Below are 17655 nucleotides of genomic sequence, written 5' to 3'. Positions count from 1 at the left end.
TATAGATAATGCAGACCAACCAAGGACAAGATTAGAGAGCTAGAGACTACAGTGAATCTATTTTAAGTTTTTTTTTTTTTTTTTTCAGATATAGATAATGCAGGCCAACCGAGGACGAGATCAGCGAGCAAGAGACTACAATGAGTCTATTTTAACTTTTCTTTCCAGATATAGATAATGCAGGTCAACCGAGAGTCTATTTTAACTTTTCTTTCCAGATATAGATAATGCAGGTCAACCGAGGATGAGATCGGCGAGCTAAAGACTAGAGCAAATCTATTTTAACTTTTCTATCCAGATATAGATGATACAGACCAATGAGGACAAGAGGAGTGACCCAAAGACTTTAGTGAATCTATTTTAACTTTTCTTTCCAAATATAGATGATGCAAGCCAACAGAGGAGGAGACCTGAGTTGGCTAGAGACTACAAAAAAATCTATTTCTGAGTCTATTTTGTGTACACATGTTCTCCAGTTGAAAACTTACCCTAACTATTTTTGTGGTGTAAAAAATCCTGGTTTCACATGTTTTACTCGTCATATATGAAAATGTTTTGGTTCTATGACTGGTTTCCAAAGTAAATAATCGATGTCAGTGGTAACTCCCGTGAAGAGAATTTTCGATGAACGGGTCTTACAAGTTATATATGTATAAAAAAAATAATTGAGAGAGATAATGAATTGAACCAGCATACACAGAATCTTAGGCCAAAAGTGTGTCTGTTTTCAATCCATATTTTATTTCAACAAGGAAGAGGGAAGGAGGGAGAGAGGCCTGGTTTGTTTGGTCTAGTCTGGTCCAGGAATCTGCTTCTTTGAGGGTTTGGGTCCACCCCGTTTTGCCCATTTCCTCTAATCCGATCGCCATTAATGAGTAAATCAAGCTCTGCAACTCCACCCCCATCGGCAAAACCCTCATGGGTCCTCCCTTATCGGACCCAACCCCTCACCGATTTCTACACCCTTGGCAAGAAGCTCGGCCAAGGCCAATTTGGCACCACTTTTCTATGCACCCACAACCAAACAGGGTTCAGCTACGCCTGTAAGACCATCCCTAAGCGGAAGCTTCTGTGCAAAGAGGACTATGACGATGTTTGGAGGGAGATTCAGATAATGCATCATTTATCTGAACATCCCAACATCGTTAGGATCAAGGGGACTTATGAGGATCCGGTCTCTGTTCATTTGGTAATGGAGCTTTGTGCGGGTGGGGAGCTGTTTGATAGGATCGTTCAAAAGGGTCATTACAGTGAGCGTGAGGCGGCTAAGCTTATTGGGGTTATTGTGAGTGTTTTGGAGTCTTGTCATTCGCTTGGAGTTATGCATAGAGATCTTAAACCTGAGAACTTCCTGTTTCTAAGTGTGGATGAAGATGCTGCTCTTAAGGCTACTGATTTTGGGCTCTCTGTCTTCTACAAGCCAGGTTTCTTTTACCCTTTTGGGTTCATTTTTTCTTCTGTAAATCTCAAATCTATTTCTCTGCATTTTGGATATGAAATTAGTGTTTCAGGCTTCATTGATCTGTTCTATATCTGTTCTATATCGACCATTTCCACTTTTTTTCTCTACGAAAATCGATAGCCATTGCCAAGATAGAGGTCTCTTACTGTCGATCTTTTCAGTAAATTGTTGAGGATTGTTGGGAGAGTCTCGTATTGGCTAATTAAGGGAATGGTCATGGGTTTATAAGTAACGAATACATCTCGATTGGTATGAGGGTTTTTGGAGAAGTCCAAAGCAAACCCATGAGAGCTTATGCTCAAAGTGGACAATATCATACCATTGTGGTGATTCGTGATTCCTAACATACTTAGCTATTTCAATAGAATCCTCAAATGTCGAACAAAGAAGTTGGGATCCTAAAAAATGTAGTCAAAAGTGACTCAAGTGTCGAACAAAGAGTGTACTTTGTTTGATGACTCTAGAGGAGTCGAGTCTCGATTAAGGGGAGGTTGTTTGAGGGCATCATAGGCCTTCGGAGAGGCTCTATGGTGTACTTTGTTCGAGGAGAAGATTGTTGAGAATTGTTGGGAGGGAGTCCCACGTTGACTAATTTAGGGAATGATCATGGATTTATAAGTAAGGAATCATCTCCATTGATATGATGCCTTTTGGAAAACTAAAAGTAAAGCCATGAGAGGTTACGCTCGAAGTGGATAATATCATACCATTGTGGTGATTCGTGATTCCTAACACATGGTGTCATAGCCATGTCCTTAACTTGGTTATGTCAATAGAATCATCAAATGTCGAACAAAGAAGTTGGGATCCTCAAAAGTGTAGTCAAAAGTGACTCAAGTGTCAAACAAAGAGTGTACTTTGTTCGAGGACTCTAGAGGAGTTGAGCCTCGATTAAGGGGAGGTTGATCGAGGGCTCCATAGGCCTCAGGAGAGGCTCTATGGTGTACTTTGTTCAAGGAGAGGATTGTTACGAGGGAGTCCCACATTGACTAATTTAGGGAATGACCATGGATTTATAAGTAAGGAATGCATCTCCATTGATATGATGCCTTTTGGAAAACTAAAAGCAAAGCCATGAGAGCTTATGCTCGAAGTGGATAATATCATACCATTGTAGAGATTCAAGATTCCTAACACAAATTACGTGTTGACTCAAAATGAGGAAGATTTGTATCAAAATGAGGAAGATTACCTTATTTCATATAAGTTCTATCATCGTGTTGGGCCGGTCCCCGACATTGAATATGTAGTGTGCATAATAACAAATAGGTAAAAGGTCAATGGATTGTATCTACACGGTTAGGAATCACGACTCTCCACAATGGTATGATATTGTCTACTTTGAGCATAAGCTCTCATGGGTTTGCTTTGTGCTTCCCCAAAATGCCTCATACCAATGGAGATGTATTCCTTACTTATAAGCCCATGATCAATCTCTTAATTAACCGATATGGGACTCCTCTCCCAACGATCCTCAACGTACATTCAACATTCATAATGTAGCTGTGCTAAGCTACTACTCAACCTTATTCTTTACATTTTCTTGAACGTTCTGTGTTCTTAGATCTTAAACTGTTTGCAGGGGAAACGTTTTCGGATGTGGTCGGTAGTCCATACTACGTCGCACCAGACGTGTTACGCAAGCATTATGGACCGGAAGCTGATGTTTGGAGTGCAGGGGTTATCTTATATATCCTATTAAGTGGGGTACCTCCATTTTGGGCAGGTAGCTACTAGAAATCCTTAGGTGTATGCATAAATGACATTTCCTGGAAAGTTTTGGATGAGTAACGCTTTCGACATAGTTTCGTTACCGATAATTTTCTCCGTTCTTTGTACAACAGAAACTGAAATAGGGATCTTCCGACAGATATTACAAGGACGACTGGATTTCGAATCGGAACCGTGGCCTGGCATTTCAGCAAGTGCAAAGGATCTTATACAGAAAATGCTTGACAGAAATCCAAAGAGAAGGCTCACTGCTCATGAAGTCCTATGTAAGTTTAGGTTCCTAGCATTGAGCTATATGACTGGCGAGTCAGGATGATATGTTGTGTTTATAAGTTCCAAAACCTTTGTGTATCAGGTCATCCATGGATTGTAGATGACAAAGTTGCACCAGATAAACCTCTCGACTCGGCGGTATTATCACGGTTGAAGCAGTTCTCGGCTATGAATAAGCTAAAGAAAATGGCTCTAAGAGTAAGTTCTTCTAAACTACTGAAGGAATAATTTGAAACCGTATGATATACGACGTACATCGTGTCACTTGTCGAATCTGCTAGGTTTTAACATGATTAGTTACGGCATCATCAAAAAGTTGATGATGATATTGAATATCAGAGTGCTTAGCATCTAGGTAATTGTTGAACATGTGAGATGTCATATCAGTTGGGGAGGGGAACGAAGCATTCCTTATAAGGGTGTGGAAACCACTCCCTAACAAACACGTTTTAAAATTGTGAGGCTGATGGAGATACGTAATGGGCCAAGCAGTGGGATTGGGCTGTTACAATTGGTATTAGAGCCAGACACCGAGCGGTGTGCCAGCGGGGACGCTGGGCCCCCAATGGGGGTGGACTGTGAGATCTCATATCGGTTAGAGAGGGGAATGAAGCATTCCTTATAAAAGTGTGGAAACCTCTCCCTAACAAACGAGTTTTAAAACCGTGAAGCTGACGACGATACGTAACGGGCCAAAGCGGATAATATCTGCTAGCGGTGGGGTTGGGCTGTTATAAATGATATTTGAGCCAGACACCGGGCGGTGTGCTAGCGAGGAGGTTGGACCCCCAAGGGGGATGGATTGTGAGATCTCACAACGGTTGGAGAGGGGAACAAAGCATTTCTTATAAGGGTGTGGAAACCTCTCCCTAGCAGACACGTTTTAAAACTGTGAGACTGATGACAATATGTAACGAGCCAAAACAGACAATATTTGTTAGTGGTGGGGTTGGGCTGTAACAAATGGTATCAGAGTCAGACACTGGGCGGTGTGCCAGCGAGGATGCTGGCCCCCTAGAGGGGGTGGATTGTGAGATCCCACATTGATTAGAGAGGGGAACGAAGCATTCCTTATAAGGGTGTGTAGACCTTTCCCTAGCATATGCGTTTTAAAACCGTGAGCCTGATGACGATACGTAACGAGCTAAAGTGGACAATATCTACTAGCGGTGGGGTTGGGCTGTTTCAAATGGTATCAGAGCCAGACACCGGGCGGTGTGCTAGTGAGGACGCTGGGCCCCTAAGGGGGATGGATTGTGAGATCCCACATCGGTTGGAGAGAGGAATGAAGCATTCTTTATAAGGGTGGAAACCTCTCCCTAGCAGACACGTTTTAAAACTGTGAGGCTAATGACGATATGTAACGGGTCAAAGTGGACGATATCTATTAGCGGTGAGCTAAACTTTGAAATCTTATGACGGATTGTATTGTAGGTAATCGCTGAAAGGCTTTCTGAAGAAGAAATTGGGGGTCTGAAAGAGTTGTTCAAGATGATAGACACGGACAACAGTGGGACGATAACCTTCGACGAACTAAAAGAAGGCTTGAAACGAGTCGGCTCGGAACTTATGGAGTCGGAGATTAAGGATTTGATGGATGCAGTAAGAAATAAAGCTTTCTTCTACTTATGAATCCTTACTTTCGACGCAAACTGATGATGTTTTGTTTGGCAGGCAGACATTGACAACAGTGGAACCATCGACTATGGTGAATTTCTTGCGGCTACAATCCATCTGAATAAACTAGAAAGGGAAGAGAACTTGTTGTCGGCCTTCTCATATTTTGACAAGGATGGTAGTGGTTTCATAACCATTGATGAACTTCAACTAGCCTGCAAAGAGTTTGGCTTGAGCGATCTGCATCTCGACGACATGATCAGTGAAATCGACGAAGACAATGTTAGTTACTCTTACATCTCCCTCATTTTCTGTAACGGCTCAAGCACACCACTAATAGATATTGTCCGCTTTAGCTCGCTACGTATTGCTGTCAGCTTCACGATTTTAAAATGTGTCTACTAGGGAGAGGTTTCCATACCCTTATAAAGAATGTTTCGTTCTCCTCCCCAACCGATGTGGGATCTCACAATTCCCCCACCCCCTTGGCGTCCAGTGTCCTCGTTGGCACTTGTTCCCTTCTCCCATCGATGTGGGATCCCACAATCCACTCCCTTCGGGACACAGCGTCCTTTCTGGTACACTGCCTCGTGTTCACACCCCTTTGGGGCTTAGCCTCCTACTTGACACATTGTCCGGTGTTTGGCTCTAATACCATTTATAACAGCCCAAGTCCACCGCTAGCAGATATTATCCTCTTTAGGCTTTCCTTGCTAGCCGATATTGTCCTCTTTAAGCTTTCCCTTCTAAACGACGTGGGATCTCACATTTTTCCCCTCCTTCTCTCCTCTCTACTTTCGATTATACAAATGAATCAATAATGATTCCCTAAATTTTGATGTCAATTGTTTTTGCTTTCCCCTGATATCTGTAGATATCAAATGTTCATCAACTGTCTCTGTTCCTATGTATTCCCTGATATCTGTTTAAATATTCTGTCTCTGTTCCTATGCATTCCCTGATATCTGTTTAAATGTTCATCAACTGTCTCTCTGTTCCTATGTATTGTCTCTCTGTTCCTATGTATTCCCTGATATCTGTTTAAATGTTCATCAACTATCTCTGTTCCTATGTATTGATGAAACTTCTTTGGTTCTGTTTGGGGTTCATGCCAGGACGGGCGTATAGACTATGGCGAATTTGCAGCAATGATGAGAAAAGGCAACGGAGGAGTTGGAAGGAGGACGATGAGAGGACCGATGAATTTAGGAGAAGCTCTCGGCCTGTCAACAAGTGCCAACAACCAATCTATTGATAATCCTACCTAAGATGCTTACATATTACCTGTATGAATCCTATTTTAGTTCCAAGAACGTTTCGATAAAACAAAAACTAAACGCCCTTACCTTGCTATTCTCATTTGAGGAACAGATATTTAAATAGAAGGCATCAGATGAAATTATATTTCAGCAATAGCAACAGATTATAAGAATTATATCAGCAACAAAGTCTTGGAAAAGGTTATTGTCGTTACAGTTCTTTCAGATGAAGGTATAGAACGTAAGATGCCATGTCAGTTCATGAAGCAGGGGAATTGTTGGTGGTACTCTAATGTGGAAACAAGTTTATAACTACAATTTGCTTGAGATGGCAAGGTACTTGGTGTGGCGACCCTGAGCAATAATTTTACCATTGCCTTTTCTCCTCAATTCAACATTAATTACTGCAATGGTCTTTCCCAATCGCAAAACCTTTGCGTCGATCTCGATTTCCTCCTAAAACAGTAGACGAAAACAGATTATAAGAATTATTACAGCAACGAAGCCTTACATAACACATTTTGATGACGGTGGATGTGCTCGCTAAAGGCGTTTATGTATTAGTTTTATTAACACTATTTTCGGCTATGAGTTTTTTTTTATTTCAGTATCTGCTAATATAAACTAAGACATCTCGATTCCATTCGTATTCAAGGAAGATATAGAAAAATGTTGTCAAAATTATCCCAAGATAAACTCAAGTTCCAACTACTGTCACATTGAAGAACGAAACTTTATTTATTCTTGGAGGGTTACAAAATATGGGTGGATGGCGTGTTTCATGACTGTATTTCATGATTTTTTATTTATTTTAAAGTTACATTTCTACCGTGGCTACCATAACAGGGTTACCATTTCTATAGTGGAAGCAAGACAAACTTGCCAAGGTTTGTGCTTTCTTTCAACTAAGGTTTGTGCTTTCTCTTAACTAAGGTTTGTGCTTTCTTTTAACTACGGTCTGAGTTTCTTTATAATTTTATATAGTTTAGATCTCAGGTTTAGAATCATTCAAATTTGTTGGCATGATTTATCTTACTTTTAAAGTGATTTGAATCTCAATTAAGCTTAATCTAAATATTATTTTTTTCTTGGGGTGATTTCTTATCATTTTGGAGTTTTTGGATGTTTAGATCTAAAAGGTATTGTTCTTTAATGAGGTAATTAGATCGAACTTCCAAGAGTTACGATCGTTTGGGATAAAATCATCTTAAGTTTGGAGTTTTAGCATTTGTGATCCACGGGTTTGCATATTCATGGGTTCCATGAGGGTTCTTAGATCCAATTGTCTATATTTTTTATATTTGTAGATTAGAATTCAAATCTTTTCTAAAGAAATTGAGAAAAGAAAAGCACAATTTCAAAAACTCAAATGATTATGAAAGCTTAAAATTTCCATTTGTACACAAAGAAATAAGCGTTTATTAAACAAATGAAAGCACCAAAATCGAGACATGCAAAAATATGGCTGGCCAACACAGGAAAAACAACAAATGCAGTCAGTATAGTGCCTTCTAATATATGATACAATTACTTAATCAATTAAGTACTTAATTAGCCATTGTAACGCCCCCTAACGCCCCCCAGATCCACTCGCTAGCCAATATTGTCCTCTTTGAGCTTTCTCTTTCGGGCTTCCCCTCAAGGCTTTAAAACGCGTCTGCTAGGGGAAGGTTTCTACACACCCTTATAAATGGAGGTTTGTTCTCCTCCCCAACCAACGTGGGACATCACAATCCACCCCTCATCGAGGCCCAGCGTCTTCGCTGGCACTCTTTCCTTCCTCCAATAGATGTAGGACCACCCCCAAATACACCCTCCTTTGGCACCCAGCGTCCTTACTAGCACACCATCTCGTGTCTACCCCCGTTCGGGGAACAGCGAGAAGGCTGACATATTGTCCGATGTCTGGCTCTGATATCATTTGTAACGCCATAGATCCACCGCTAGCAGATATTGTTCTCTTTAGGCTTTCCCTTTCGAGCTTCCCCTCAAGACTTTAAAACGCGTCTGCTAGGGGAAGGTTTCCACACCCTTATAAATGGTGGTTGGTTCTCCTCCCCAACCAATGTGGGACATCATAGTCATCCTCCAACTTTACCTTCTGGTTAAAATTCTTAAAAAATCATCTCCTTTTCTCCATAAACTCGCCTAGAATCACCATCTGCCCCGGATTAGCTATGTGTAGCAGATCAAAAATCCAAGAACATGATTCTTAAAAGATCCAAGGAAGTCTTTACCTGTCATAATATAGGTATTCCTAGCTCTAAGAACTTCAGACAACTCTGCTAATAGTGGTAGTGGAAGAATTATTTGTCTTCATAGCTTGAGAGCTGATTCTAATAGCTTGAAGTTTTTAATCCGACAATAATTAAAAGTAATATCAAAATATACAAATATATTTCTGTTAACTTGCGTTTGTGTCTTGGGAAACTGAATCTAAGCGTCAGGTTAAGTTTCACTTTAACTGAATCCACACATTCCTTTCGTGTAATTCATTCCTCACGTCTTGTGTTCTGTGTTTCCAAGTCACTTAATCCAATCTTCCATACCCTTATAACTCAGATTCTTCAACTATTTGCCCATGAATTGCTCTCTACGAGAAAAACCTAGTCTATTCCTTTCCCTTTTCCCAGTGGCAGTGAGGGCAGAGGGGATCCTTACACTATTTACATCACTGGAAAAAATGTGTATTGTGCAATATATCATCGGGTAGGAATCTGAACATTAAGCTTCTTACTAAGAGTTGAAATTCAGATTGACAGTAATTGGACCAGAAATTTCAAATTCCGTATCTGCTATTAGGTCAAAATGAAAATTAGAGAGACCGGGTAATGTGATCAACAGTAACGGAAAAGTGAAAGGTAGAAAAAGTGGAAAGTGGAACTCACGTCGAGATAAGCAGCATCCAGATAGGAGAGGTTAATTTCAAGGGAGACTCCAGTGGTGTTAGCGCCCAAAGTCTTTAACGCTACAGAACCAATACAGTCGACGAGTGACGCCGAGGCTCCTCCGTGCAAGGAATTATTCTCGTTCTTAATAACGAAACATCAAGCAGAAAACAGAGAAATCCGAATTGAAGTGAGAAATAGGCAAAAGATCATGTACAAATCTAATTATCAAGTGAATCATGCAGATGAACAAAGAAGAAGAAGAGGAAGAAGAAGAAAAGCATACGAGCAAACGAGCGGGGACTTTGAGAGAGCAAACGATCCGACCAGGTTCGATGAGATCAACGCGAAGATCAGTCATCACAAAGTTTTCGTAAAATCTGAAAGGAAGGGCATCAATGGTGGACGCAAGCTTCCGATCATCATCATCATCATCATGCTTCTCCAGGTATCTCTTCGTCTTCTCCATCGCTCACTCTGTAAGATTATCTCATTTCCGAAATTTCCCAAACTCCGAGAATGAGTTTTTATATTTAATATTTATTAATTAAATTAAAAAGTAACAATTTATGGAAAATCATTTAATCAAAGTATGCAATAAATAATCTAATCTTTTCGTCAAATTTTTTCTTTAAAATAAATAAATCTCAATTGTATAATCCAACGATCCCAATTTTTTTTTTTTTTCGGAGTGAGTTCGCATTGGTGAAAAAATTAAAATTGAGTTCACACCAAACCTAACTCTATTTTAAAATGGTTCTTGGGCTCAGTTGTGAGCTCTATTCAGCTCACTAGAATAGCCAACTCGACCAACGCAACCTAACCCTACCATAAAATAGAGAGTAGGATTAAGTTGTGAACTCTATTCAATTTATTCGATTAGCCAACCCAACCAATTTTAAATTTTAGATTTATCTAAAAAGACTTTTCTAACCCAACCCAACTCGTGCATACCCTAACTAATATTTTTTTAACTCGACGTATGCTTGATATTATTAACTAGGGTTCAATTTTGTTGTAATCATGATCTTGATCCCTACGAGTTTCTATACAATTTTATAATCTATTTCCGTTCATAATGGAATCAGGCTTGCATCCAATATTAATTGATAAGTTTGCCAACCACCAAACACCGTCACCTTTAATATGAATCAAGACATCAATCATGTAAAAAATAATAATAATAATAAATTAAAAAAGATGTAAAAAAATAAATTAATTAAAAAAGATGTGAAAAAAAAGTTCTAATTATTGCCGTTCATGTATTTTAAGACTTTATTTATTTTAATGATATCTATTTATTTACACCGAGGCTATTATAGTCATTAAAAAAAATTTAAAAATTACAATTCGTAAAATATAGTTAAAAGAGCATTTAAAAGAGCATTTTAAGCCAATATGTAACTTCGTAGAATGATTTGTAGAATGATTCAAATCTCAAACAAATATATAATAAAGTAATCCACTTTGGGATGATTTCTTATCAACCTCGCCCTTATAAAATTCAAATAACTAGGACAAAACTCAATAGGTCGTCATTCAACTTGTACGAAGAGCTATCAATATCTATCGATATGGGTCGACCAAACAACACTCACTTTAGTGAACCCTATCATGTAGTTTGCAGCCCATATAATTTGGTCAAACAGGAAACAATGGTGTTTAATGAAGACTATTAACATTGTGTCAGTTCTAGCATTACTTTTGCCAACTTTTTTCATGGCCTAACTCTAATTTTTTAGAAACATACTATGAATTGAAATATATTTTTAAATAAGGCATTTAGTGAAAGACTAAACAATTAGTTACACCTCAAATCAAGAAATGAATATGAAAATTTGCAACTTTCCTATATCATTGTTTTTTTTGTTATCCTTCCTGTATCAACGTTAGAGAACATAAAATGGATTGCAATACTCCATTTGCTTACCTTTGCTGTGGTCTCGACTCGACCCTCAGCTCGACTGTGGCGCTTCTGCATCTTTTGAACTCTGAGGGGAATACTTTTCCATCAGCCGAGCTAGTTCTGCATTGAATCCTTTCTCGAGCTCAACTTCTTCGTTCCAATGTCTTCGTTTCATTGCTGCCATCCGTTCCTCATGAGCTTTTATCAGCTCCTCCCTTTCTGCTACAAAGTCTTCTATCTCCTTCTCTTGAAACTTTATGAACCTTGCAACGTCCTCCGCCCTAAGCAAAAAAAAATGAAACTGTGAGATCCCACATCGATTAGAGAAGAGAACGAGTGTCAGGGGGTGAATTGTGAGATCCCACATCCGTTGGAGAGGAGAACAAAACATTCTTTATAAAGGTGTGAAAACCTCTCCATGCCAGACACGTTTTAAAAACCTTGAGGGAAAGCACGAAAGGGAAACCCAAAGAGGACAATATCTACTAGTGATGAGCTTGGGATGTTACCGAAACAGTATTAAGTAAAACTACGAGAAATTTGTAACATGTCGCAGCATCGTTTTCCCAATATCCGCCGTTGTATGAATGACTTACCACAGATTTAGACAAACAACATATCTCAATTACCTGTTTCTATAATTATGTGTATTTGAATGGCTTCCATCAGTTTGTTTCATCTTCTCACGTTCCTCCTGCTGCAACCTTTCAAAATTCTCTTCCTTTTCGTCCCTCATTTCGTGCAATAGTTTGATTTGATCATTGAAAAATTGTTCTTGCAATTGCATCTTCAAAACAAAAAGGGGGTAAATTGATTACTAAGTGACATCATTAATCTCTAAAACTTCCAGTTGAAAAGGCATACCTCTTCTTTAGTCTCTCTGTGTTGCATAAGGGTTCTTTGTCTAACAATTCTATTCTCTTCCTTGGTTTTCCTAAGCTTTTCACACACTTTACCAAGAGATTCTTCATAGGCCTTAACCTTACTTCGTTCTTTTACCACCCTGTTCTTCAACCAGCTAAGCTTCTGGTTGTCCTCGCTCATTTTCCTTATCTGATCAACGACCATCTCTTGGTATGATTTCATCTCAAATTTCATCTTAGATTTACCTATTTCATAGTTTTAAATATCATAAAGAAAATAAAACTTCACATCATAATCATAATGGCATATTCCATGAAAAGGATATAAAGTTAGATACATGTCAGACACCAACAAAGATGAGAGAGTGATGAAACCTTGCATGTGATGGTTAAAAAGGTCGAGGTCTTCTTTTAGAGGCATGAAACCATAGAGTTGGCGCTTCCCACCAGGATAAAACAGAATCCTCCCCTTACGATCCCAAGCATCTCTACCTGTTCTTTGTTCAATGAAATGCTTATGCAAGCGTTCAGCATCTAAATAACCCTTTGCTGAGGGCTCAAAAATTAAAACACTCATCCCACGATGCCCCTGCGGGCCATACGAATGTCGTGCCTTGACAGGAACATATGGACTGAAGTATTCAAGGAGTTCCTGATTTCCCATGCCAATCCACTGCCATCATCCCAACAGGAAAGTATAATTCAGTCAGACATCAAATATGCATATAAGAACACAATTGCATTACAAAAATACAAACATAATAGACCAATCTGTCCACTTTTCAAGCAGCTGAATTGAAAACTTACCCTGTCATTTTCATCCTGCTCAAGCTTTGTATTCATAATAACAACCATAGGAGGCCACACAATCTCATGATCTTTGTCTTCATTTTTCAGACCTTCCCATTTGCCAAATTGTTCACCAGCAGGAATAATGGATGCTCCTTTACACCGCAAATCCTCCTCCAACAGTGCTGCTAGCTCTCTGTGCAGCTTCACCCTTCTACATCCTTTCGTTCTGGCATGTGCCATCAAGGGTTGCAGGCCACGATACCAGTCAATGGCACCAGGGCCTCCTTGGCATGCTGGACAATGCCACTGCCTAGCAGGATCACTAATCTCATCAACAGTCAAACGATCCAAAATCTCAAAGAATTTCTTAAACCATCTACTCTTCTTTCGAGTCTCATAGCTCTTTTGACTTGCGTCAGAATCACAGTCGTCACTTACGAAATCATCATCACTATCCTCCAGATCATCATCGGATTCATCAACATTGTCATTTTCTTCATTCTCGTTACTTGGATATGAGTTTGAGTTAAATTCCTCTTCATGTTGGGCATCTTCCAACACCCTACTTTGACTGGAACCTGCCCTAGAGCGCCAATTCCAGCCATGCTCCAGGGGAGGGCGTATTAATGCTGGTGTAGCCATTATCCTTGCATCAGGGTGTTGAGGTTGCCAATTCTTACCAGATGCCTTTCCTCGCCCACCACCATTAAGTGTGCCTGACGTTTGAACCATATCTGTTGATTTAGGACTGAAATTCTGGGCACCCCATTGTTTATTTGCATTGGTCCCAGCTTTGTTCCTGGACTTTTTGGCATAAACTTCCCAATCGCCATCTGCGTGACCTGATTCCAGGCTAACATCCACAACACCCTGACTCAAATGGCCCAGCGTAGTGGTAGAAATTCCAGAAGCATTGCTCTCCTTGGGTGACTTCTCACTGTTGGTGCCTGAGCTCGAAGGCTTCCCACGCCCTCTGGTTGAACTCATTTTTAAATAACCTGCTCATTATATATATAAATAACTAAAGTTTATAAAAGAAGCGAGAGCAAAATACACATTGGAAACTACGCGATCCTTGACCCAAAACAAATCCTCCAGCCATAATAAGACGAAGCAGATATCAAATCAGACAAAACAAACAAAGAACGATAAACATCCCGAAACATGAACACATTCTGGTGTTGAAAACGCTAGAGGACAAGGATTTTAGAGTTGAATAATTTGAATAATAAATGTCGAGCAAAATGCATTTCGGATTTCCAATGTTAATGTAGAACAGGGAGAGGTAATCCATTATCAGAGACATAAAACGACGGAAAACAAAACAAATAGAGAATATGATGCAAGAATCGAAAGCCATGCAGCTCGTACAACGAGATAAAATTCTCAGAACAACACAAAAATCACATACAGACTTCCGCAACGTACAAGATTTTGCTCTCTTCCGCCTCAGGTTCTAAAGAAATCTAATCGAAACACACTAGACTCCAAAGAAATCCACATTAACATTGAAATGCCAGATACTTCCATGATCAAGATAACCAAGAAACCGAAACCATAGCAGAAAAATCCCAAACCATGCACGAGCGAGAGAGAAAGAGAGAGAGTACACTAAGATCTTGAAGATCGTCGCCGGAAACGGAATCCAATGCCGGAAAAAATGGAGTTGAGAAGAAAGATTCGTGCCAATGGAAAGTTCGTCTCCAGAAATGGCGCATAGATAAGCGAGAGCGACTGACTGATCAGTGACCCGCAAGAGTGAACCGAATGAAACGAGAACAGCGACGCTTTTAAACTCGTCTCTTACGGGTCCGGACTCTAATTAATTATTAAATACAACGCATAAATCGGGACTAGATTGTAATATTTACCATTTATTATTAATTAATTTTAGATAATATTTTTGTTAAAGTTAAATTATTAAAATAATTTTAATTAATTAAATTTTAAGTTTATTTCTTAATAATCCTATCATTTATAAATATTTAGTACAATTAATATTTTTAAATTATAATTAATGAGATATATATTTATAAATCTTATATAATTATAATAATTTATTAATAAAATAATAAAAGTAATTCAAAAGATTACTTAATTAATTTTTATTAATTATAATTTTTTATTATTAATTACAATTTTAATTTGAACCAATTGTATGTGCTAATCAAAATTTGTCCCAATAAATAAATAAACAAATATAATTATTGAAAATTAATTAATTGTAATTAAGATATTGTGAATTAATTAATTAATGATTTTGTAAATAAATTATTGCAATCATCCAATTTCATGGTCTCCTCTGTTGACGCTATTATCCGTACACGGGCATTTACGTTTACTTGAAAAAATTGTTCGACATAGAATGCGTATCTGAAGATACTTGGCAAGTGATCCCATTATTGAAGTAAAAAAAATGCAGTCATATGCAACATGGTTCGTGACTGGTGGGACCTACTTTTCATGATTGTTTCTTTCGTGATGTACGCATCCGTACGTAACATACTGGAGAAGTTTATTCTCGTGTGAGATATAACATCCATGAGGTCCCACATTTAAACTTATGGTTCAGTATCATAGTGCACATGGTACTTTTATACTCATCGTGACATGAATTTCTATGAGACGTGCTTACATGTTTATCATACATGGTACGGCTGGAATTTATGGCCTAAAGTCCCGTGATTAATTATTTAATTTTTAATAATAATTTTGATTATTTTGTTGACTCATTATCCCATTTTTCTCCTCTTAATAAAAAATTATTTAATTAATAAAAAAAATAAAATTTAAACAAAAATTTTAAGGACGTTTTTGACCCTGGGAGTTGCAAGAAAAGAATTTGGTAGATTAGGGTGTGGGAGAAGGGTAAATTGGTAATTTAGATAATGCAAAACTATGAAACGGTTACGTGTGGCTTTCACTGCTACAATCCTTTTTTGAGTTTTGTCTCTTAGGGGTTGCTAATAATTCCCCCATGCAATTACCCATTTACCCTCGCTCAACGCTGGATCTAATGATGGGGGAGATGGCATTATCGACATTTCACAAGTCGGATGATCGAGGGGACTTCATTGTACTATCCTTGTCCCTTTATTATCATGTTACACGATGATATAACATTTTCTGTAATCAATCGAGTCAAAATGCTTCTGGAACGTTCGAAAACGAGTCAATCAACCCAATTGTAGTTAAACTGAGTTAAGAAAGTCGAGTCTATTCGTTTTAATTATAACAAAAATATTAATTTGAATCCTTCCAATTATAAATATTTTTCTTTTATATAATGAATATATAAATTATATTAAATATTAATCTGAACATTTCGACCACAGAACTTGTATCCATATATACCAATGATATAAAAATTACCAAGGAAGCTTAGTAGACGAAAATATCTTATAGTCTACTATAGATATTAGAAGTAGTAGTGACGAATGTCGAAAAAAAATTTCGTCACTACGAAGTTTGTAAATATGAAATTAAAGAATTAGTATGAACAAATATATATATATATATATATAATTGTTAGGATCACACAACAATGCACACACTTGATCTAGATGAACACAAAGAACAGGATAGAGAAAATGGAAGGAGAATATTGGCTAAAAGTTTTGTACTGATGACTACATATATGTACCGTAACACAGAGAATATAGAATGTACATTTTCAAAGTTGTACCGAGAGGATATATATATGGTTTAGCTTACTATATATAGATTTACCAGATATAATCATCTACTATATATAACTATCTACGTATATTCTTTTACTATACATAGTTATTTACTATTTATGACATTTTACTTTATATGTCATTTACCAAATATAGTTTTACTATATATAACCATTGACTAAACTATAAATAAGGAGCCGACTCCATAACCTAACAATTCTCCCACTTGGATACTGATCTAATCAACCAAGAATTTCATTCTCAAATGACCATGAGCATTTTCACGGCATCATACCAATTGAGGCTTTACACAACCTAAATATTCCAACATGAACACATTCTGTCAACATGTTTGCTGGATTCTTTGCACTCTCTATCTTCTCAAAACACATCACCATCTTCCACTAACCTGCAAGTGAAATGGTATCGCCTTCCGTGTTTTATCTTTAAATGATAGGTCGGGTTCTTCACCAACTGTATGACACTCTGACTATCTTTATAAAAAATCTTTTCGTGCTGCTTCTTGCCAAATTCTTCCAGATGCATCCATATTGTCTCCTTTTCAGCTTCAGTTATTGCCACGTACTCAGCCTCAGTACAACTAGACATCTCCCATTGCTTGCTCCTACTTGGTTGTATCCTCCAACTGTAGGGCCTCATCAAAGGGCTCTGGTTCCCTTTCACAGTACAGATAGTGTAATGAAGGTACATACATATTTGATACTCTGATAGTATTGGATGATCTTCTCAACACCGGTTTAGGTGTCACTTGCTCTACCGCTAGTTCCTCTGCAACAGTCTCAAGAGTTTCTTGAGTATCTGCTACAACATCACTGGGTGATTTTTTCCGCAACTCAACCTCAACCCCCACTTGTTTTGTTGTCTTAGAACCTTGCTCCACATCTGGTTCCTCAGCCGTAGTCTCAAGAGTTTCATGAGTATCTGCTACAACATCACTAGGTGAGTTTCCCTACAACTTAAGCTCAACTTTCACTTGCTCCGTGGTCTTGAAACCTTGCTCCACATATGGGTCCTCAGCAGTAGTCTCAGGAGTTTCATGAGTATCTGCTACAACATCACTAGGTGAGTTTTCCTGCAACTCAAGCTCAACTCTCACTTGCTCCATGGTCTTAAAACCTTGCTTCATATCTAGTTCCTCAACAGTAGTCTTAGGAGTTTCATGA

At 38.3% G+C, this 17655-nt stretch overlaps 3 protein-coding genes across 3 annotated transcripts; 1 reads left to right on the top strand and 2 right to left on the bottom strand.

Annotated features, from left to right (window-relative positions):
* The first annotated feature begins 673 nt into the window (after nt 1–673).
* Nucleotides 674–6492, top strand: CDPK9 (calmodulin-like domain protein kinase 9). The gene is made up of 7 exons (XM_023656864.2): nt 674–1424; nt 3045–3188; nt 3307–3459; nt 3549–3664; nt 4901–5068; nt 5141–5365; nt 6199–6492. Exons 1-7 carry the CDS (start codon nt 872–874, stop codon nt 6349–6351), a joined length of 1512 nt encoding a protein of 503 aa, XP_023512632.2. The 5' UTR covers nt 674–871; the 3' UTR covers nt 6352–6492.
* On the bottom strand, nt 6458–9743 carry LOC111777324 (uncharacterized). The gene is made up of 3 exons (XM_023656865.2): nt 9517–9743; nt 9231–9374; nt 6458–6798 (listed from the first exon to the last, which is right to left on the bottom strand). The coding sequence occupies exons 1-3, from the start codon at nt 9697–9699 to the stop codon at nt 6655–6657; spliced, it is 471 nt and encodes a 156-aa protein (XP_023512633.2). The 5' UTR covers nt 9700–9743; the 3' UTR covers nt 6458–6654.
* A 1344-nt stretch (nt 9744–11087) lies between these two features.
* Nucleotides 11088–14554, bottom strand: LOC111777529 (protein SUPPRESSOR OF GENE SILENCING 3). The gene is made up of 6 exons (XM_023657172.2): nt 14402–14554; nt 12807–13789; nt 12375–12672; nt 12001–12245; nt 11766–11923; nt 11088–11417 (listed from the first exon to the last, which is right to left on the bottom strand). The coding sequence occupies exons 2-6, from the start codon at nt 13776–13778 to the stop codon at nt 11186–11188; spliced, it is 1905 nt and encodes a 634-aa protein (XP_023512940.2). The 5' UTR covers nt 13779–13789; nt 14402–14554; the 3' UTR covers nt 11088–11185.
* Nucleotides 14555–17655: the final 3101 nt, after the last annotated feature.

Source organism: Cucurbita pepo, chromosome 16 (assembly GCF_057944985.1).
Source record: "Cucurbita pepo subsp. pepo isolate OVF chromosome 16, ASM5794498v1, whole genome shotgun sequence".
NCBI lineage: Eukaryota > Viridiplantae > Streptophyta > Magnoliopsida > Cucurbitales > Cucurbitaceae > Cucurbita > Cucurbita pepo.
Note: the sequence above shows the minus strand (reverse complement) of the source record. Positions and strands in the feature narration are given on the sequence as shown.

Bases quoted from the DNA above. Each gene is read 5' to 3' on its own strand.
- CDPK9 (XM_023656864.2), top strand. From the start codon at position 872: ATGAGTAAATCAAGCTCTGCAACTCCACCCCCATCGGCAAAACCCTCA. The intron at 1,425-3,044 runs GTTTCTTTTACC...AACTGTTTGCAG, and splicing joins CTCTGTCTTCTACAAGCCAG to GGGAAACGTTTTCGGATGTG. The intron at 3,460-3,548 runs GTAAGTTTAGGT...TTTGTGTATCAG, and splicing joins CACTGCTCATGAAGTCCTAT to GTCATCCATGGATTGTAGAT.
- LOC111777324 (XM_023656865.2), bottom strand. From the start codon at position 9,699: ATGGAGAAGACGAAGAGATACCTGGAGAAGCATGATGATGATGATGAT. The intron at 9,375-9,516 runs GTATGCTTTTCT...TTCGTTATTAAG, and splicing joins AAGTCCCCGCTCGTTTGCTC to AACGAGAATAATTCCTTGCA. The intron at 6,799-9,230 runs GTGAGTTCCACT...CTACTGTTTTAG, and splicing joins TGGATGCTGCTTATCTCGAC to GAGGAAATCGAGATCGACGC.
- LOC111777529 (XM_023657172.2), bottom strand. From the start codon at position 13,778: ATGAGTTCAACCAGAGGGCGTGGGAAGCCTTCGAGCTCAGGCACCAAC. The intron at 12,246-12,374 runs GTTTCATCACTC...ACTATGAAATAG, and splicing joins TTTTAACCATCACATGCAAG to GTAAATCTAAGATGAAATTT. The intron at 11,924-12,000 runs GTATGCCTTTTC...TTTGTTTTGAAG, and splicing joins ACAGAGAGACTAAAGAAGAG to ATGCAATTGCAAGAACAATT.